At 42.4% G+C, this 20,451-nt stretch overlaps 2 protein-coding genes, 1 long non-coding RNA gene and 1 other non-coding gene across 15 annotated transcripts; 2 read left to right on the top strand and 2 right to left on the bottom strand.

The window, feature by feature from the left end:
* The first annotated feature begins 3,732 nt into the window (after positions 1 to 3,732).
* Positions 3,733 to 8,394, top strand: LOC111834702 (claudin domain-containing protein 1-like). 5 transcript variants are annotated; one of them, XM_072697592.1, is made up of 7 exons: positions 3,733 to 3,801; positions 4,558 to 5,458; positions 5,838 to 6,262; positions 6,561 to 6,668; positions 6,759 to 6,903; positions 7,005 to 7,274; positions 8,084 to 8,394. In XM_072697592.1, exons 3-7 carry the CDS (start codon positions 5,971 to 5,973, stop codon positions 8,094 to 8,096), a joined length of 828 nt encoding a protein of 275 aa, XP_072553693.1. In that variant the 5' UTR covers positions 3,733 to 3,801; positions 4,558 to 5,458; positions 5,838 to 5,970; the 3' UTR covers positions 8,097 to 8,394. The 5 variants fall into 5 exon arrangements, with proteins under 5 accessions (XP_072553693.1, XP_072553692.1, XP_023650057.1 ...); XM_072697591.1 differs by having other exon boundaries at positions 3,788 to 5,458; XM_023794289.2 differs by having other exon boundaries at positions 3,790 to 5,458; positions 7,005 to 7,100.
* On the bottom strand, positions 8,258 to 18,216 carry LOC111834701 (N-acyl-aromatic-L-amino acid amidohydrolase (carboxylate-forming) B-like). Of its 8 annotated transcripts, none has more exons than XM_023794279.2 (9): positions 18,117 to 18,216; positions 17,782 to 17,824; positions 13,487 to 13,608; positions 11,373 to 11,605; positions 10,983 to 11,178; positions 10,633 to 10,726; positions 10,216 to 10,323; positions 9,243 to 9,355; positions 8,258 to 9,137 (listed from the first exon to the last, which is right to left on the bottom strand). In XM_023794279.2, exons 2-9 carry the CDS (start codon positions 17,822 to 17,824, stop codon positions 8,931 to 8,933), a joined length of 1,116 nt encoding a protein of 371 aa, XP_023650047.1. In that variant the 5' UTR covers positions 18,117 to 18,216; the 3' UTR covers positions 8,258 to 8,930. The 8 variants fall into 8 exon arrangements, with proteins under 8 accessions (XP_023650047.1, XP_023650044.1, XP_023650043.1 ...); XM_023794276.2 differs by adding an exon at positions 15,029 to 16,543 and having other exon boundaries at positions 13,487 to 13,571; positions 17,782 to 18,206; XM_023794275.2 differs by having other exon boundaries at positions 13,487 to 13,571; positions 15,029 to 17,824; positions 18,117 to 18,189.
* Positions 16,519 to 19,340, top strand: LOC111834704 (uncharacterized). Its single transcript, XR_002836062.2, has 3 exons — positions 16,519 to 16,594; positions 18,771 to 19,094; positions 19,216 to 19,340. It is a non-coding gene; the product is annotated as an uncharacterized lncRNA (long non-coding RNA).
* Positions 17,535 to 17,626, bottom strand: trnar-ucu (transfer RNA arginine (anticodon UCU)). The gene is given in 2 exon segments: positions 17,535 to 17,570; positions 17,590 to 17,626. It is a non-coding gene; the product is annotated as a tRNA-Arg (tRNA).
* Positions 19,341 to 20,451: the final 1,111 nt, after the last annotated feature.

The following is a 20,451-nucleotide window of genomic DNA, read 5'->3' on the forward strand; positions in this document are numbered from 1 at the left end:
ATATGCATGACAGCAGTGATATGTGCATATGGAGTACAGTCATCTGATAAGAGATGGTGATAAACAGAACATTTCACGTAATACCTTTCTTAATATTTAAGCCTGGTCCTTGTGAAAAATGCCAGTATCACAAGCGGGGATCCCACATGATGCATGTGGCTCTATTTCTGGATCTCTGTGGTCAAACCCACTGATGTGAATGTAACCATAAATACTAACACCTGTGGCTTGGTATCCTGTGAAGAATTTAAAGAATTTTTTGGCTACGCATCTTTGTAAATGACTTGCACGTCATAGATAAATATCATGTGCAGACTGAGATAAAATGGGTTGTGCGCATAAATTACGACAGTAGGCTACTACTACATTTTGTGGAACAAATGCAAGGATTATTTAAAATATGTATTGCAATTTGGTCAATCCTGCTCTGCGTCTAAGGAGTTGCATGTTATTCTTATGTTCATGTGCTTTTTCTCGCGGTATTCCAGTCTCCGACAGTCGCAAAACATGCACAATTATGGAAATTGGTGTCTCTAATTCACCCACAATGTGTATCTTGTAATGGGGGGGTGCCAGGCAAATGAATCTAGGCTCACCGTGATGCCTGTATTACAACTGGTAGGTTACTGCAGTGTTTCCCAACCTGGTCATCATGGACCAACAGACAATCCATGATTTGGGAGGGAGGGAAAATGTGGACTGTCTGGCAGGGAGCTCAGAGGTAGCAAAAACATGGGCTGGCTGTGGGTCCATGAGGATTAGATTGGGAAACACTGGGTTACTGTTATCTGAATACATCAATTACAGTAAATATACATGCAGCAATGGGCTTTCATTTTTTATTTTGCCAAACAACATCCTGTTATGCAGGAGAAACAGAAAAATGTAGTGAGTAGTGATGATTGGAGTACAGTCTGGTGAATATGCAGTTTAAGGGGGGTTATGCAAGGTATCCAATCTGGATTCGAGGCGAACGTCAGCTAAAAATGTTACATTCACCCAAAATCTTGCTTTACCGTCTTTTTAACCTGTAATTTCCTGCAAATGTTAATACATCTCTTTGTAGAAACCAGCTGGAGTTGTTTTGCAACAGGTGATAGGAATGCTAGAAGAATGAGGAAAAAATAAAACCGTGTCACACATCATATTGAGTGGCGGTAAACCACAGTATTTATAGGCCAAAAAATAACAAACAGCAGTTGTGAGAAATTTCCAGTGTGCCATGCCCCCCTCGTTACCTCGTGTTAATTCCCGATTGTGATCACCTGTTGCCTGTTATTTTCGGCTTGTCCTGTGTATTTAGTCCGCGTCTGAGGTCGTTTTCCACAGGTCTGTCATTGATGTTCGTTGCCGTGAGCTCCTAGTTTGTGCTGTCCGCCTTAAATAAACCCCGTTTACCCGCATTTACGGCTCTCTCGCCTGCTTCCCAGCTCGCCCGCACGCCGCTCGCAACATTTATTAGTTTTCTGTTAAAGGACAGCAAAAGATAAACGGTTTTTACAGTTCATGATTGTTGCATTGTTGCAAAAGCACATTTCACCTATGGTTTATGAACACTTCTCGGGTATCATTAGAACATTAAAAAAATAATTTGTCTTTTCAGATATGTAGACGTTAATAGCACAAGTACTCCGTTTTAGAAGTAAAAATATCTCAGATGCTTTTATTATTATTATTGTTGGTACAAAATAACATTTGCAATTAATGTCCATAGCTAAAGAATACAATTGTAATAAAAAATCCAAAGTTTACTACCCAGGATTGCCGCAAACAACTAAGCACCCCCCCGCCCCACCCCACCCCACCCCACCCCCAGACACTCCTCACTTAACATCCTGGATTTAGGACTAGCTCTCTAACCAGTCGGTATTGTACGCTGTACGAGAACTTTGGTCATGGAAACGGCAGCGCTGCGTATCAAAATCATCTCGAATCGCTCAGTCTCAGTCTCGCCCCTGCAGTCTGTGTCGGTATTCACTACACTCCCGTTTGCAATCCACTAGACCACGCAAACAGCCGTGGATGGTTTCTTCGGTGATTCAGCCGGCACTGGGTTGCCAGCTTTGGTGAGCTGGCTGGAGTGAAATTTTCAGTTCGAGACAAGTCTGCACACGCATTTACATGTATGGAAAAGTTTTATTAGGCCTACTTTGTAAATTGTCTGTAGGATTTGCAAATTATCCCAGCGCCTTTTATGTAGCTAATTTTAGGTTGATAATGGAATAATATAGATTTACCGTAAGATTTCTTGCGTGAATCAGAAATCGTCTCGTCAGATGCGTGACAGTTGGCAACCCTGCATGCCTGCATAATTGGAGTATCAGCAGTGGGACGGCAATCACGGACGTAGAAGCAGCCGGAAAGTTTATTGACTAATTTGATGAAATCATCGAGATACGCAAATTAAAACAAACCTAAGTAATGTATAGGCCTATATTTAGGCCTATCCTCTATTCCGTTTATTACAATATACAGTACACTACTCTATAAACATTTATGAATATACTGATAATGTTATAAATTGGGCAAAGGTGACATTAAAACCAACATCTAAAGATGGTTGACCCAAACCCACTACCAGCAGCTACAGTATGCCTGAAATATCGGTAAGGGGTGGCTCCTCGAACAGAACTCGGTCACTGAGTGAGGAATGTCTGCATTTTTTATGTACACAGTATTTGGATAATCCTTCGCAGTAGGTTATTTCTAATACTCAAGCGAGTGTCAGTTGTTTGGTTTAAACGCATCGCAATAAATCTTCCGGTTCCTGCTGTGAGTTTAAAGGCACTTAATTCTCACGCACCAATTGCATTCTGGGCAGGGGCGGATTAACGCACAGGCTAGATATGGCTTAAGCCTAGGGGCCCCACGTGTGCCAGCCTGCAAGGGGGCCCCCATTGGCGCGGAGGGGGGCGGGGTTGGGGGGCCCACAGACTACTGTAGCCTAGGGGCCTCTGTGCACCTTAATCCGCCCCTGATTCTGGGTGTTCTTAATGACAGCAGCGCTTTTCCACAATTTCTGAGCGTAGTATGATTACTATAGAATTAAAAAATCATTTCACCACCAGTCGAACCAGTAACCTGCAGATCACAGAGACAGGTGCTAACTTGCACAGTAGGTTTATATTTTTCACTGCAGGCTACAGCCTAACCCACTTTGCAGGTTAGCACCTATCTCTGTGATCTGAAGGTTACTGGTTCTAATCCTGTTCTCCTCTAAGTGACATCACTAGACCTTGAACAAAACCCTGAAAACTAACCCAGGGGCACCAGATTTATGCGGTCTGGTCTGACCCCAACCTTTAACTCCATAGGTGTGACTCATAGAGTATAGGGGGTGCGATCTGACCTAAAATTATCCATCCATCCATTGTCCAACCCGCTTACCCTACTGGACCTAAAATAATTATCATGGTATTTTCAGTTTTTGAAAAGTGACGCTATTATATCACGGTATTACTTTTTTCCAAGTTTTGGGAGGAGTCACAGGTCCTGTCCCTTTATGTACATAAAAATCTTATGTTAATATATTAATACATGGAATGTATCGTTTTCATTTAGGGAGACAAGGGCAAGTATCAACAGCATTTATTTTGCAAAAAGCATCAAGATGAATGATCTGTTCTGCTGTACCAAAAGACATGGTAGCTGTGAGCCACACTGTATCAGGGAACATAAAACCACACAAACAAAAGCATTAAGGACCACAGCTACGAAAGTACAACGTAGATGTCACACGTCTCCCGGAAGTTAGGAAAGTCTCCCGCATGTTGACAGCCGCTCGATCGATCCCTGACGCAGGTGAGATTATACGCAATTGTACATTTTTATTTTTTTAGAGCGAGAGCTTAACTAGTATCTTTGGAGAAGGAGAACCAGGGAGCCGCTATCAACCACAGATGGCCGTCAACATCAGGGTGTATTTAACTGTATTTGACTCTCCCTCCCTCTTTGAGTCTGGTCCCTCCCAAGGTTTCTTCCTTCTGGGGAGTTTTTCCTTGCCAATGTCGCCTATGGCTTACTCACTGGGGGCTTTGGGTGGGGATGCTGTAAAGTGCTTTGGGACAATGTAATGTTGTGATAATGCGCTATACAAAAATAAATTTGTTGTTGTTGTTGTTGACTCCCGGAACTTCCGGGACAAGTGGGACGTCTGTAAAGTGAAACGTTTACTGGCATCGGTGTACCGCCCACCCCAAATCATGCAGTAAGATGTGAAATGTGAAAATTAAAGAATTCTGACGTCCCTGTATTTATACTAATATAAATGGAAAAAAAAAACAGTAAAATTAAGAAAAATAAATAGTTGCAAGGGCATAACTTTGAATTCAACATTGGGGGTTGGAGGTCCCTACCCATTCAAATATGATTATATGATTATTCAGGGGAGGTTGTAGTGGCCGGTTCTGATTATTGGGGGGTCACAAGCCCCCATAATTTACGCCTATAACATGTTAGTCTCATGACATTTCTGGCCAGACATCAATAGCAATAATAAAAGTCACAGGACATCGAAAGTTCAAATTCCTCTGTCTCATTCCGTACTACTTCCTTCAGCGTCCCGTGAAGCCGTCGTCAGTCTGTCTCCGGGCGGGGCGGCGATGTGCAGACAGATAATAATGCAGATAAGCCTGCCTGCGCGGCACGATCGGCAGGTGCGTGTTTTACAGTAAGCTTTCATTGGTGCAGTTCCTGCTCATGACATCCTTATTTTTCGAAACTTTGAAATTGCAGGCTTAGACACATTAAGCGCTCTGTCAACCTTTAAAATATCCCTCTTTTTTTTGTCTCTCGATATTATCAAAAACACGTAAAACAAACCACCACCGAGAAACGTGATGACATTTGATTTCCGTAATATAATATATCTTATATAGCGTACCACTTAAAACTCAGTTTTAAAATTCTCATCTGCCACAAGAGTAGTTGAGTAAACGGTAAAAGAACAAGAAAGTCTACAGAAGTTACCTAACACCAGCTCAGTGTTCTGTTTTACTTTCTATTTATCTAAATAATAGTATGTTAATTATTTTTGTCATACTGACAACAGATCAAATGTCCGCATCAGTGCGGTAAAAGCTTTTTAAAAACTACATATCCCATCATTCAGTGGGAACGGCTTATCCGAAGGAAAACGTAAAAGGGAATAATAATTCACATAATTCCGAGTGTCATCCGTATTCCGATAAATTGCATATTGCAGTTAGGAAAGTACTTATTAAGATGTAGTAATATTTTAAAAATACGATGTTGTGGAGGAAGGGGATCTTATAAGCGAATCTCTGTAAAGATTGTTACAAGCAGCATTTCTGTCGATCATGCGCAGTGTTCGATATTTATTTCGTGCATGATTTTATATATTTGTTTTTGCCACGGTCACCGGCGGCGGCCACTGCACTGACAAGAGCACCGGGGCGGGCGAAGCGGAGCAGGAAAAGCCGACCGGAGTCGTCGGAAGGTGCGAACCGGTAACGCGGACGGTAAACAGGGTAAACGCGGCTGCAGAAGATGAACAGTAATTATTATAATAGGTCCAGTTTCTCCTCATTGATCGATCATTTAAACGCTGTTGTATAATAAGGATGCTCACTGATAATCCTTATAATAATGTAAATGTATAAAAATATTTCATATCTATACTATCAACGTTTTGCAAAAACGTAGGTATTACAGATACGCAGCCTACACCGCATAGTGGCCACATTTAATAAAGCGATATTAATTTCGAAAGGGCGTTTCTATTTGTTTGTTTTGTTTTGTTTTTTTTGTTAATGACGGATATTGTAAAATCATGCAATATTAACCAATTTTGTATCAAATATTTCATTTAACCCTAGCTGGTTGAGTCTGATGCCGGGCAGATCGGAGACGCAGCTTCCTGCGGATTTACGCAGACACTCCGGTCTTATCATGTAGTGCCACCTCCGCACCCCCCATTACTATCAGCGTGCGCAGCCTTCATCGCCAGCAATGGTGGACAACCGCTACGCCACGGCCCTAGTGATCGGCTCTGTCCTCAGCATCCTGGCCACCGTGTATCTGTCAGTGGCAGTAGGCACACAGCACTGGTACCAGTATCGGAGTCCGCCAGCCATGGGGGAGGCCAACGCTTCGGAGCTGCGGGCCATGCAGGAAGAGTTTATGAGCAGCGATTTCGACGAGAAAACCTACAGCGACACGCTCTTCCGCCTCAACGGCACAATGGGACTTTGGTGGCGTTGCGTGTTGGTGCCAACCCATTCCCATTGGTACAAGGAGCCCGGTAAGGGCCAAGCGGTCACACGTGAGCTCCCATACTCACACTGGTGTAACATGCAGGAGGCTAGCCACAATGTATTCACGCACACACTTTGCTGCACTCGTACTTTACACCTAAAATATGATGATTTACTTTACAGTAAAATACTAAACTAGTTTCAATTTGTTTCTCTAGGGAATCATTAACCTGAGTGGATTCCAGCCTTTATCCATCTTTTGATCTTGACAACAACTTTTTCCCCATTCTGTAGCTCATAGACGACTTGATTTTCTTCCACTGCACATCCTTCCCCCTTTCACAGATCCAAAGATGGTGACAGAGTGTGTAAGTTTCACACTGCCCCAACAGTTCATGCCCAAGTACAGAGAACCAGGAAACCACAACAGCGGAGAGGACCTGGTCCGCACATGTGAGTAGGGTCAACAGCGCTGGTTTTGCCCTTTCCTTTCTGGTGAGCCCTAACACTGGATAACGTTACTGCACATTCTTCTCTATACAGATCTATGGCGGTGTCAGTTTTTATTGCCACTGGTGTCACTGGGCCTGGTGGTCCTAGGAGGCATGATCGGAATTTGTGCCTGTCTGTGTCGGAGCCTAACGCCGCTCCTGGGCATTGGAGTGCTCCACCTGCTGGCCGGTAAAAAGTACTGCATGGATTTTTTTTTTTTCTGTAAATGTTTGCCCCTGACCACGAGATTAGTGACGTCTCACATGTCTTCCACTCTCTGCTTCCTGCCCCTCGCAGGCATTTGCACTCTGGCCACCGTGTGCTGCTACCTGGCGGGGATGGATCTCCTGCACCGGGTGTCAGTCCTGCCGGATGGAGTCGATGGGAATCTGGGTTGGTCTCTGTACCTGGCGCTCATCTCCTGCCCCCTGCACATGATGGCCGCTGCCTTGCTGGTGTGGGCGGCTCGCAGTCACGGACAGAGCTACTATCGCATGACCGCCTACAGAGTGGCATAGCAGCATGTGGTCGTAACCTCTACAAGATGACCGCTTACAGGATGGCATGGTAAAACATGGTCACGATCAATCAAACATGACAACTCATGTAGCTGTATGGGGCTGTACACATTTATTTCCATATGGCTGGGAGTGTAATGAGCCATGATAAGTTCCTAGATCATAATGTCATAATACCACACGATCACTGGTGAAAAGGCACAAAGCCACCATCGTAACCCGTGGCACAACACAATCACTGGTGAAAAGGCACAAAGCCACCATCATAACCCGTGTCACAAGACTGCATTTCCAGGTAGAGTGAAAGCATCTTAAACAGCCCCAACTACATTATTTTAGAGAGAGATAAATCTTCCTGCAACTGTAGCCAGAGACCGTTAAAAATCTTCCTGAACGAACGACCAAAATATTTGCACTTGAAAAGCCCATGTAGTGATTTTCTCGCCAGACCTGTAGTTGCTCGAGTTAGTTATTTGTCATTATGAATTTGTTTAGTGTCTGAGCCTTTTGTGTGTTTCAGGTAGGCAGGTGCAAGCAAGTTTTAGCCAGGGGGTAGCTTAGGTATGCTAAAATCTAGCCCAACGAAACCTGCTTTTGTGTGCTTTTAATTGCACCCAGCTAATCCTTGTTGAAATGTCCTTCTGTTTGTGGTATGATGATTTGCTGTGTGGCTCGTTTTGCCGCTCTGAGTAACATTGGCTTTAACTTGTTGTGGTAACTTATTAGCTGTGGTTCACGGTTTTGCTTGTGCTTATTTTATGAAAATATATTATGGCTTCTGCTTCACATTTTTTTTTCATGTATTTTCTTAGGTTAAAAGTTTTGACTTGATCAAGCTTTTTTTTTTCTTCTCTGCAGCATTATTTTATGATTTATGAAGTCGTCGCAGAACTGACCGGAATGTAATTAGCTTGATGAGCCTGATGTAACTGTAGCTTAACACACAGTACAACGTCTCCAGAAATGCAAGTTGTTTTTGGAAGCTTATTGTTACGGCGTATTCAGATGTGATGCAGAATGCTGAACAGAAGATGAGAGCTTTAAATATAGTTTTTAATTGAATTTCAGAACAATAGTAATATAAAATAAAGCACAAAAAGAAAAGCAGAATGTGACTTCACAGTTGTATTATGTGGAAGCACAGTATTAAACAGAACTATTTATTAGTAGTGATATGTCTTGTACTTTATTTAGTCCCTCTGTCACCCAAAAAATATGAAGTTGATTGAGGTATGTGTGAAAGTGGGCTAAATGATAAAGAAGTCTATGTCTGTGTATATCACCGAAATAAAACGTTGTTCTTGTTCTGGGTGTGTCTGCCACCTGCTGGCAGTGGATTTGCTTGCAGGTGGTGTAGGATTACTAAGCTGTTTTAATAAGAAACAGACCGGTATACTCCTAGCTGGCCTAGGAGATTAATGTAGGGTAGACAGGAAAAAAATCAGATTAAGAGTGCAAAATAGTTCAGGATTGAGGCTGTAATTATAACAGGCACAGATATACTGGGCATATAACTAGCTCTTAGCACATTCTCCGTCATATAAAGGAAGAAAAGTTAAATGAAGGCTTATTCAGGTTTGTCCAGAACACTGACATTCCTGAGATTGTTTATGAGATGCGATGTGATGGTTTTACCCGTGCAGTGCTCATTTTTATTGCCAGCTGCTAACTCGTGTGTAGTCATTCCGTAGTTTCGGTCCTTCATTCACACGCTTTCCCTTGTCATCACCCGAACAGATGGAATGTTCACTTTTTTCTTCCGGGCTAGTAAGAAAGCAATTCCTTTCTCATAGTATGCAGACTCGTTTACGAAGAAAGGATATAGAGGTTCCTCGCCTCTGTAATACTCTGTGTTTCCCGAGAATGTCAGGAACAAGGGATCGCCTTGGTGAAGCAGGCAAAAGTCGTGGTCCTGTGGCATGATAGAGAAAAATACTGAGAGCAATTTGTTCACATATCAGTACATATAAATGTCCACTAGGGCAGGCTGGAGAGGTCCAGCATGCACAGCCTGTACCTGGAGTTGGGGGTGGATCGTTGCTGTGATCATCTGGGTCTCTGGATCTCTGGGGTAATCAATGGTCTTCACCAAGGTGTAGATTTCCATCACTTTGTCATCAAACTGGACACCTGCAGAGGTAATGCAGCTGGAGCAATGCAGACATTCATTTATGTCTTCAAAGTTCTAAGAATCAGATTAAGAGAGCAATATAGTTCAGTATTGAGGCTTTAATTAATACAGGCCCATGTACTGGGTATATAATAAGACCTTAAAGGAACATAGAGGAAGGGAAGCTAAATTGAAGGCCTTTCCAGGTCAGTGTAAAGAACCTCATTCTAGTGTAGGGCTCTTCAAATCTGGCCCTCAAATCCAAATCCAGGCCTTGTTTTCAGTTCTCCCAGATAGTTTAACATCGCACCAGCAGTTTAATGATTACTGATTCTGATTGGTCAGAAGTTTCACGGGTAAAGGAAGGCTGGAAAATCAGCAGTGCTCGGACCTTGAGGGCCGTGATTTTAACACCCCTACTCCAGTGTGACGATGGGGAGCAGGAAATGGTGACCCTCTTACAACAATGATGATCAGAACTTAGGGTAAAAAAAACCCAGAGCAAAATCAAGAATACCCGATTACAATAGGTCCTAAAAAAGATTACACACAAAAAACCTAGAAAATTACTATTGTAAATATAATGGCAGGTTCCTTGAACTCTACATGATAAGGAAATCCATACATATTACCGTTATATTTTCATGGCAACAACCTACATACCCCAAAGGGCAAAAGGTACATGGGTATATAGAATTTATATATATATATATAAAGCTAATATCCTGTTAGCTGCCACCTATTCAGTTACAGAAGTAAACGGTGCTGCCTGCTGCCCCAACCATGCCGTCCCAGTAAGCAACATGATAAAGGCCCCAATACATAGAAAAAGAATGGCTGGAAACATAGAGCTTACAACTTAATGAATGCATCTCTATACCTGAGTTAAAGCGCTTGATCCAGTCCAGTACAAGGCGGACCCCCTCCGTCATGGTGCCCCAGACGTCTGCCCTGACGACCCCATGGGGCTGTGGACCAACCTCCATAGCTGGAGGAAAGGAAAACTCTTTAACCTCCTTCCTCTTGATTTCTATTCCGCACCATATTTCCCACCATCCAGTGACATGGGTACTATAGAGGTGGATCAAAGTCTTATCCATATATATATATATAAAAATATAAAGACAGGACGGGACACAGCAAAATGCCAATGGCAGATAATGACTTTTAGGCAATTCTGGGATGAATCACTGAAGATATTGATGATCTATAGAGTCCATGCAAGCGGAGCCTGGGTTCTCATTCTAAATGGTGCTTTCATGTAAAGTGCACGTCATCAATGGTCACCAAATCTCACCAAAGCCATGCTTGCCCACTGACTCCAGAGAATAGGCTTCAGAGAGAGGAACATCATAGTGGATATACCTCACAGGGACGGACGGCATTTCCTTCTGAGAAAACACAAAATGGCTCAGTCCAGCCACAATCCCAGTTAACCCCTGTAGTACATTTCACATAGTTTATTTCAGCAAGAATTTGTGACATAATATTTGTCGCTATAACTTTCACAGGCCAGATAAGCAAATAGTGGTAAATGAAAAATCGATTATTTTTTATTCTGCAGCTAAACGGGAAAAGCCCATGTAGATTATTGTCTAGCTGGACCTTCTGAATTCCCAGAATCAAAAAACAACCCCCCCCCCCCACCTGCAGGTGTCTACAGATGTGCAGAGAGATCCAGTCGCATTCGGAGTACGAGATGAGACACAGGCCCATGTTGGCAGTGGTGTTGTGCAGGTCGCACACCAGGTCCACAGACTTAACGCTGCCCTTAGGGCCCAGGAAAACGTTCAGCTCCTGCGCTCGCTGAATCTCATACGGGGTCCCGTCTGACACTGGAACACTGCAAGTATGAGTCATGTTAAATGTTAAATATTAGAGCCAAATATTATCTCTCTGTGCCTGTGTCATGTCTTCTCATAATCATACTTATTAATAATATTACTGGTTAACACTGCCATTGTCATCTTATTAAGAGGCTTTGTCATCATCGTCTTCATCTCCATCACCACATCACCTCCATTGTACACCTCTGACCTGAGGGTGGCAGTAGTGAAGCAGCGGTTGAGGTCTGTCTCTATATATCGCTGACACCGCTGGACAGCTCGCGGGTTGGATATCACCGGGAGGATGTCGGGAGCCTCTGCCCCTTCCTCCTTCCTCTTCCTCTTCTGCAGTTCCTTCACCAGGAACACGCCCGTCATCTCGTTGCCGTGGGTGCCGCCGCAGATCGCCACGCGGGACACAGCCGGCAGACTGACCACCTCCATCTGTAGCTCCGGGAGAGTTTGAGGCACAGCGCTGCATTGCAATGTAAATAGATGCATCGACAGATATTTTTCCATATCGCTATCTGTCTTTTGAATAGTAACAGCTGCTATACTTATCAGTGTGCTTACCTTATATAACTAAATACAAGAATAATACTACAGATTTTAAAAAGTCAGATATTTAAAAAAAATTTTGTAATTTTGTAAAGATAGATAGATACCACCTGCCTAATGTTGTGTAGGTCCCTCTCGTGCCTCCAAAATAACTCTGACCCACTGAGGCACGGACTCCACAAAACCCATGAAGGTGTCCTGACTTATCTGGCACTAAGACGTTAGCAGCAGATCCTTTAAGCCCTGGAAATTGTCAGGTGGGGCCTCCACGTATCAGAGTTGTTTGTCTGGCACATTCCACTGATGCTCGATCAGACTGAGATCTGATCTGAGATCTGGGGGATTTGGAGGCCAAGTCAACACCTTGAGCTCCTTTGTCCATGCTCCTCAAACCATTCCTGAACAGTTTTTGCAGTGTGGCTGGGCGCATCCTGCTAAAAGAGGCCACTGCCATCGAGGAATAGTGTTGCCATGACAGGATGTGCTTGGTCTACAACAGTGCTTAGGCAGGTGGTAAGTCTGAAAGCAACATCCACATGAAGGCCAAGGCTTCCCAGCAGAACATTACCCAGAGCATCACACTGCCTCCAGCTTGCCTTCATCCCATAGTGCATCCTGGTGCCATCTGCTCCCCAGGTAAATGACGCCCGAGCACCCAGCCATCCACATGATGTCACAGTGCAACTTCTTCCCATTGCTCTGTGGTCCAGTTCTGATGCCTATCTGCCCAATATAGGTGCTTTTGGCGATGGGCTGTGCGCGTTGTATCACCTTTCTATCATGAACTTTTCCAGCAATTTGTGCTACAGTAGCTCTTCTATGAGATCGGATCAGACAGACTAGCCCACGTGCATCAGTGAGCCTTAGCCGTGCATGAGCCCATCGCCGGTTCACCGGTTGACCTTCCTTGGGCCACTTTTGGTAGATACTAACCAATGCATACTGGGAACATCCCACAAGACCTGCCGTTTTGTAGATACCCAGTTTTCTATCCATCCCAGTTTGGCCCTTATCAAAGTCACTCTTACAATTGCCCATTTTTCCTGCTTTCAACACATCAGCTTCAAGAAATGACTATTTACTTCTCTAATGTATAACGTCACCCTTCACATATGCCATTGTAATGACATAATTACTGTTATTCACTTCACCCGCCAGTGGTTTTAACATTATGGCCGATTCATACGTCAGTATGAATATATAAACAATATGTCCAGTAATATACATAAACAGCAACAGCAGCTATAGATATTGTACAGTTCAACTGATTTGCAAGCTGAGGTCACATACATTATTATTATATATAAGCTGTTCTTTAGAATAGTGTTTATTCTGTGAAAACCTAGAGTTACTTGCTCTTGATCCCTGCTATGTGACAAACACATATTTTAACAAAATGCCCCCTTAAGTAATGTTTTAAATAATAAATACTTTAATCATTACTTATTACTATTACTTTGAATGTTTTAAATTATTACTGTCATTAATTTCATAACCGTGCATTATGTACACATATACTACCATATATACATACTGACACATGCATAAACTCACACACACCATTCCATGTATAATTCCTCCCGTCATGTACACACAAGCACTGTCCCGCATATACAGTGACACAGTCAATCCCACAGCTGTTCATGTTTTCTCTAGAGTTCCAAGATCGCACTGCTGGCAGAAAACCAATGCCTAGTACCAAGCAGAAATAGCAAAAGGAAATGCTGCAGTTTGATGGCATGAGAGGCTGCCTGAGGAAGTCCCTACCTTGTAAATGAGGTGACTGGATCTCCTTTCCTCTTCCTGATCTGCTACGGTGACCATAGATAACTCCTGAAGACTCACCGATGCACTTTTAGATTGGAGTGGAAATGAGCACGCCTGAAAATCTTTCACGAAATATAATAAACACTCACAGGGCTTAATGATTGTGCATGCAAGAACGCGAGGGAAAAATAATGCTGCTGACACAGCTACAAAATCAACGCTTAGTCTTTGTCTTCTTTAATCATTGCTTGCTCTCCTCGGTCGAAGTTGCTCACTATGCTAAAGCAAACCTTCTCAGGTTTACGTGCAGCGAGGTGACCTTTCACTGTCTCTCACTATCTCTTTTGCTGCTTGCGTTTCTGTCCCTGCAGAGTCAAGCGGGATGTGTGTTGCAATGTATACTCTACCCCCCTCCCCCTCAGACTGTCATCCAATGCAGCTAATGTCCCCTGCCCCCATCCCTCTCTCTACCTCTTTTTTTCTCTCTCTCTATTCTATTCTACACTTGTGGTCCCTCAAAAACTCTGTAATGTACGGAACAATGGCATCCAGTCAAACCACTCTAAAAGCATTGTATCTAATGGCCACAAGAGAGGATCAATCCAGAAAGGATTAGTCACATCACATGGACTTAAGTGTGCAATACAGAAACTCAACATAATGCTAGTATCACAGATGAAAGTTATTCCCTATTTTGTGCCTGTTGTTTCCTGGATAGGCTCTGGACCAATGAATGGCTGACTCAATAAAACATCACCAAACATTTTGCTACTAACACTTTTTAATGCAAAACCAGCTGTGAACTGACAAAGGCTCCACTAATAATCCAAAAAAAGATGAAAATCAAATACTCACTCATAGTGCTGTACTGTAAATATGATGAGCATATGAAAAAGCTGACTGGATCTTATTTTGTGATTTCAGGAAATCCACCTAATATTACTGGCAGATTTAGGTAGGGGTGACATGGGTGGTCGTCCAGGACATTCTGTAATACTCTGTATATATATACACGCACACACATATGCCATATATATATGTGTGTACATATAAATAAAAATATAAATAATATAATATAGATAAATATAATATAAATTATATATCAAATTACTTATAGTGTCACATCACGTGACCTGGCCACCTGACCTACAGAGGTCACGTAGAAAACTTTTTACCGGAAAGTGAAGGAAAAGCGAATGATGCACAGTCTAAGTTCACTTTCCAAAATTGATGTATTTGCGAATGAGAGTTCCGAATGAACCAGCTTTTTACTTCATAATTCCACTTTTCATAATAAAGGTGCACTCTGTCAATTACTGTGATTAGGGCGGGACCGCACTTGAGATTTGCTATTCCTTGGCGATCCATTATTTGGCCAAGCACATGCAGGAAGTGTCACGAGAAGCTATGGGGGACGTAGCCTATTAGTAGTTAGATGGGCAAATTAGCTGAGCAAACACAAGGATGTAGTTTATGATAAGAGGACCTCGTAATGGAGACTGAGAATGTAAATGAAGTGTTTAGCAGAATAAGTGCACTTACAGAGACGGAAATCGATGAATAACTTTCAACCATGTTGCGGGATTTTTAGACCACATGCTTCGTGTGGATGCAACGGTCACATCAAGTCGGGCACGTCGCCAGCTCTGCACCATACAACTAAACGATCTCTATGCCTTCCTGATGTCCAGGTTGAAACATTCAGGAAACACTTGATCCAATTACAAGTTCCGTCCCGCCCCCTTCATAATGATTTACAGAGCATCCCTTCATTACGAAAAGAGGCAATTTGAAATAAAATCCTGGTTAGGAAATACAAGTGTGAAACGTTGTTATATATAAATTAGAATTATTTAGGTGATCGCCTTTTTTCTGTTAAATAATATTTAAAAACGACAGTCTAATTAAAATCACAACATTATTACGAAGTACAATCTATATCATACGCAGAAGACACTTTATTGCAATCATTTATTCGTTATATGTACATATATACATACATATATACATGTAATTTCATTTTGAGTATTATGGCGTTCCATAAGCACTGACGCCCCCCCCCCAAAAAAAAAAAAATCGTGATGTGAAATTTGCGCTGTAGGCTAGTATAACTTTTTTATCTTTATATATTACAATTTTTTTCTATTTACATTAGTTACTCCTTTTTGATATTTATTAATCTTATTGTGTGTGTGTGTGTGTGTGTGTATATATATATATACAGTGCCGAATGAATTGGCTGTTTTGCTGGTGGGGGGCAGGTGGTTGGATATTGATGCATATTTTTTGTTGGGGGGGATGGGGAAAGCGCTGAAGGACGGGGTTCGCCCAGGGCGCCATACTAGCTAGAACCCCAACTGACTCCAATGATGAACATTAATTCCCGATCACTGTATTTCTGCCCTCTGCTGTTAGTTTTGCCATATTGCATCCTGATTATTGAGAAGAAATCTGGTCTCTCTACAGATGGCGCCAAATTAAACTAAACTCTCGCACATACACACAAATGAACAAAGTTGTTTTTTTTTTGTTTTTTTAAAAGCAGCTTTTCCCCATTATCCTGACGCACACAGCGTTATACCCCTGCATAAAGGACTGAATAGCCATATAGTGAGAATCCGGTATCTATCTATCCGGAAGATTAACATTTTTATTCTTTTACATTGATCTATGTCTTTTGACTTAACTAGCTTGAAGTTTTCAATATTTGAATTACCGCTGTTAGGATTACATGGATTTTATTACATATTTAACAAAATGTAATTTTAAATAATAAAATGTCCGAGAGCATTGGCGGAGCGGGGGGGGGTGGTTTACTGGGCTTAAGCCCGGGTTGTTGTTTCAGAAGCCCAGGGTCTTTTGGAGTGTAATTTATTTCATAGTTAGATGCCTGACTGACAACTGTATAAAACAAAAACTACACACAATATTCGAAGCACATAGCGCACAGTCGTAAATTCCCCCTAATTTTGGTATGATCCGAGCTCAGGCACTAGGCGACTGAGCACAGCACTTACGCTTTGAGCGAGGGGGGAGAAGCTGCTGCCTGCGAATTTGCTGTAGGAGAAGTGCAGACAGGCAGACAGAGGAGAGCTTAAGTTTGACCAGGTACCAAAGCAAATCATTCGTACTGTACAAATAATGTAAATATGACGCTGACAAAAGATATCAAACTGATCACTTGACCCATATTACGTTACTTGCTATTCGAGTGAATCAAGAAATGGCGTAATGAAAAGCCGAACAACAATGCTGTTTTTTTAGAGAGTCTTAGCTTACATGTGTGTTTATTTCATATTTTCAGTTGTTACCCTCCACGGCTAAATAAAGCACTCTAAATCGGTTTCAGTTATGTACTGATGTACACAACAATGGACATAAGGGGCTTAATTCTTTCAAAGAAAAAACTCAGGTAAATGTTATTTTATATATTATGCTTTGTATGTTGTTCAATATATTTCTATGCAAAACAAGAGGAATTTCAATACACAGCAGTATATTCACAGTTGAAACCAAATATTTACATACACTTTAGGGAAAAAACATAAAAACATTTTTTTTACTGTTAAACATCAATTTAGAGTAAACTTTTTTGTTTTATATAAATAAATATTGAAATATCTTTTGAATTAGTTAAATGTCAGAATAAAGAGAGAGAGAGAGATGTCTATTTTTATCACTTTCATCAAATTTAGGAGTATATATATACACTAAGTTTATTGTGTCTTTAATTAATAAAAAAACTCCAGACGATTCCATTCTGAGTTTAAGAAGCTTCTGATAGGTTAGTAGAGTCACAGCCTAATAAATCTTCAACTTCACAGCATGTTTTTCAGTCATTTCTAACCCCCCCCCCGCATCCCACATCCCACATGAATACTACCCCGCATGCTAAGCCCCGGGTGTATAAAATGTCTGACTCCGCCTCTGTCCGACAGTTCAGAGTAATAGATCTTTGTTTTTTTCCAGTGGGTTACATAGGTTTCGTTTAAACATAACACTAGATTACTTAAATAAATCTGATTTGGTTTTCAAAGCAACCAAAATGCGACTCCGGTGGGACTCGAACCCACAACCTTTGAATCACCCCTCAAGTGCTTGACTAGAAGTCCAATGCGCTATCCATTGCGCCACGGAGCCACCTGTTGCTCAACGCTTGAAAATTTTTATATGGACATATCGCAGTGTTTCGTGCCAACACAAAATACTATTTCTGGGTAATTCTGTTCGTGGATTCTTCTTTTGCTGATCAAGATTATACAACTTTTTCAAAGTAATAATTCTTGGTTACTCACAGCTTTCCAGCCTATGCCTCCTGGTGTCCCGAGAACTGCCCATCTAAAAAAAATCGTGTTAATGTGCAACAAATATGGCTCAACCGACACACGCATCAAGGTACTAATCACACGGAAGAAAAGAAGAACCCTCTATTGTTTCGTGCTGTCAACCACAATTGAATATTTATACTTCCAAACGGTGTAGACGCAGTCTTAAGGCGTTTCCATTTGCCAAGAAAAAAATACGAAGAAGACTGGCATCCACGCTGTCAATCTCAGAAATTAACCACACCGGAGAAGCATGCGTTTTTGTCAAGGGCTGCAGCCAGCGTTCCCTTTTCTCAAATAAATACCTGAATAGTGAATGCTAATGCACTATTACATACTGAACGAACGTTTCAACGGTCTCGGATCTCCATTGGCCGGTGCCGTTTTCAGAACGGTCTCGACCGATTGGCCGAGCCGCGATACCACCCACCCACCGGCGCGTTTATATGAATGAAGTCAACAGCAGCACGGACGTTCTCATCGCATCTGTCAAGCTCTTTTGCTTCGCATCCTACACAGCACTCACAGAAGAGCCCGAGAAACTGCTAATTCGATTGTCTTAAAATGTGGAATCTGCGAAAAGCGGGCTGTGAAAAGGCGCACCACAGTGTATTCACCTCACTGTCGATTTATTTTTTTTTTGCCTAAAAAGTTATGTAGTCAGCATCATTAGCCATAAGTCATGTCAGTGACTGCTCAGAATGTAATAAAAAATATTTCGTACAGAGAAGTTATGTAGTCAGTGTCATTAATAATACTTCTCTCCAGTAATTGCTCAGAATGCAATTTTTAATGTAAACACAGCCCTGTTTACTTAAAAATGGATGAGATGTACATGTATGTGGATCCAAAATTCTTCAGGAAGCATTATATCAATATTTCAATGTCTTTTTTTTCATTATGTCTTGCATTAGGTCAACAAATGTTTGCATTTATTGATCTGTTCCTATTCCTATCAGAATGGACTCTGCACCGGTTTTCCGCTTTGAGCCCAGTGGGGAGCTCACTCTGCGCCCCTCCCCCAGGGCACTGGCCGCCCAAAGAGCCACGATCCTGACACTCCAGAAGGCATCCCCAATGTCCTGGAGAGCTAAGAGGATGAGGGCTTTGAAAAGGCAGGGCCAGAAGAGGAACATGACACCACCATTTCCTCTTTGCCCTTCACTGACAGCCCTCTCACTCTGCACTCCTCACCCACCGTGGCAGTGGTCCCCTCGGCTCATGCAGAGCTGCCCGTGGACCCGAGCCCCAGCATTGTGACTCCAGGCGCTGATGATGATGATGTAAGCCCAAAACTGGAAAATTAGAACCTAGATTCACTGATTTTTTATTTATTCACTTAAAGGAAATTTGCAACTTCTCTTTCACTCCACTCACACTTTACTCCCTTTGTCATCCTGTCAGGTATTCAGAGGCCCAGATGGAGCCCCGGGGTACGACCACGTGGTCAGGCTGGCGAGGTACCTGGTGGGGCTGGGCCACCAGCCCTGTGTCTCGGAGCGTCACGTTGCCAGGATCGTCTCTCTCTGGAACAACCTGCCGGAGAGAGACAGGCAGCGTGTCTCCTACCCACCGAGGCACAGGGAGCGGCTCCTTCAGGGAGCCACTCGAAAACGTCAGTGTGCGCAGGGAAGGAAAGCCTGAAGTGGTGAGTGAATCGTTTGTGTAGACAATGATATTACAGATTTCCAGGCATGCACTCTCTGCTGCTGTGTTACACTTAGCCTAACTTCTGCATTTTTTTGAACAGCTGCCTACTGGGCCAAGGCACCGGACCTGAGCAGACTCGTGGAGGCCATCTGCTTGGAGCTCTGCTCTCTGTGAGGCTGAACCGCTGGGCTGCCATCCTGCAGGACCACAGCAGGATCAGACGGCTGGTCCTGAGCAACCCGGGGCTCATGCAGGCCACATCACTGCAGCTTTTTGAGATACCAAACAGACAATGTACGCTGGTTTAAGTGTGTTCATGCGTTAAGTCTGAATGATGTAATACTCAATCTGTTTGGTAACTGGAAAGACGTCTACGTCTTTACAGGTTCTCACCTGCAGCCGATGCTAATCTGACATAATGATGACCTGGACCTGTATGACGGAGCAGCATTTATTGTCGAATGTGAGGTACCCTGGGCTAAATGTATGTGAACAAAGATTAAGTCCATGTAAACTGGGGTTCTTTAAATCCTACAAGTTAACCAACAAATTTCGCTTCACGATACAGGCCGTAATGTCCTGTTTGTTCCACTGATGTAATTCATGCAATGTAGTTAAATTTGTAGTCATAATTATTCACTTACATGAAGTGTACACTTTGAAATTGGATTTAAAAATGTGTCTGGGTGTTGTACATTTCAGACAAATAACATACTAATTCTACTGAGCATCAGAAGAAGCCAAAGGAATATGGTACCCAGTTCCATACAGGAGGCAAAGGAATACATAAAATCCAAAAAAGATAAAGATATTCTATTCTCAAAATTTATTAAAGACACCAAAAGTAAGTATAGAGAGCTTTTTAAAAAAATCCATTTGTTATTTTTAGTTTATGGCTTAATAACTATTACAAAATTGAGTTTGTAATTATTACAGAAGCATTCTTTTGTAATGGGATATGTCTATACGGCCACGATGTGTTTTTGCGAG

Source organism: Paramormyrops kingsleyae, chromosome 12 (assembly GCF_048594095.1).
Source record: "Paramormyrops kingsleyae isolate MSU_618 chromosome 12, PKINGS_0.4, whole genome shotgun sequence".
Taxonomy (NCBI): Eukaryota; Metazoa; Chordata; class Actinopteri; order Osteoglossiformes; family Mormyridae; genus Paramormyrops; species Paramormyrops kingsleyae.

Excerpts from the sequence above, each read along its gene's own strand:
- LOC111834702 (XM_072697592.1), top strand. The coding sequence starts at position 5,971 with ATGGTGGACAACCGCTACGCCACGGCCCTAGTGATCGGCTCTGTCCTC. Across the intron at positions 6,263-6,560 it reads CCATTGGTACAAGGAGCCCG|ATCCAAAGATGGTGACAGAG; the intron begins GTAAGGGCCAAG and ends CCCCTTTCACAG. Across the intron at positions 6,669-6,758 it reads AGAGGACCTGGTCCGCACAT|ATCTATGGCGGTGTCAGTTT; the intron begins GTGAGTAGGGTC and ends TTCTCTATACAG.
- LOC111834701 (XM_023794276.2), bottom strand. The coding sequence starts at position 15,141 with ATGGTGCAGAGCTGGCGACGTGCCCGACTTGATGTGACCGTTGCATCC. Across the intron at positions 11,179-11,372 it reads TTCACTACTGCCACCCTCAG|TGTTCCAGTGTCAGACGGGA; the intron begins GTCAGAGGTGTA and ends TCATACTTGCAG. Across the intron at positions 10,727-10,982 it reads ACATCTGTAGACACCTGCAG|AAGGAAATGCCGTCCGTCCC; the intron begins GTGGGGGGGGGG and ends GTGTTTTCTCAG.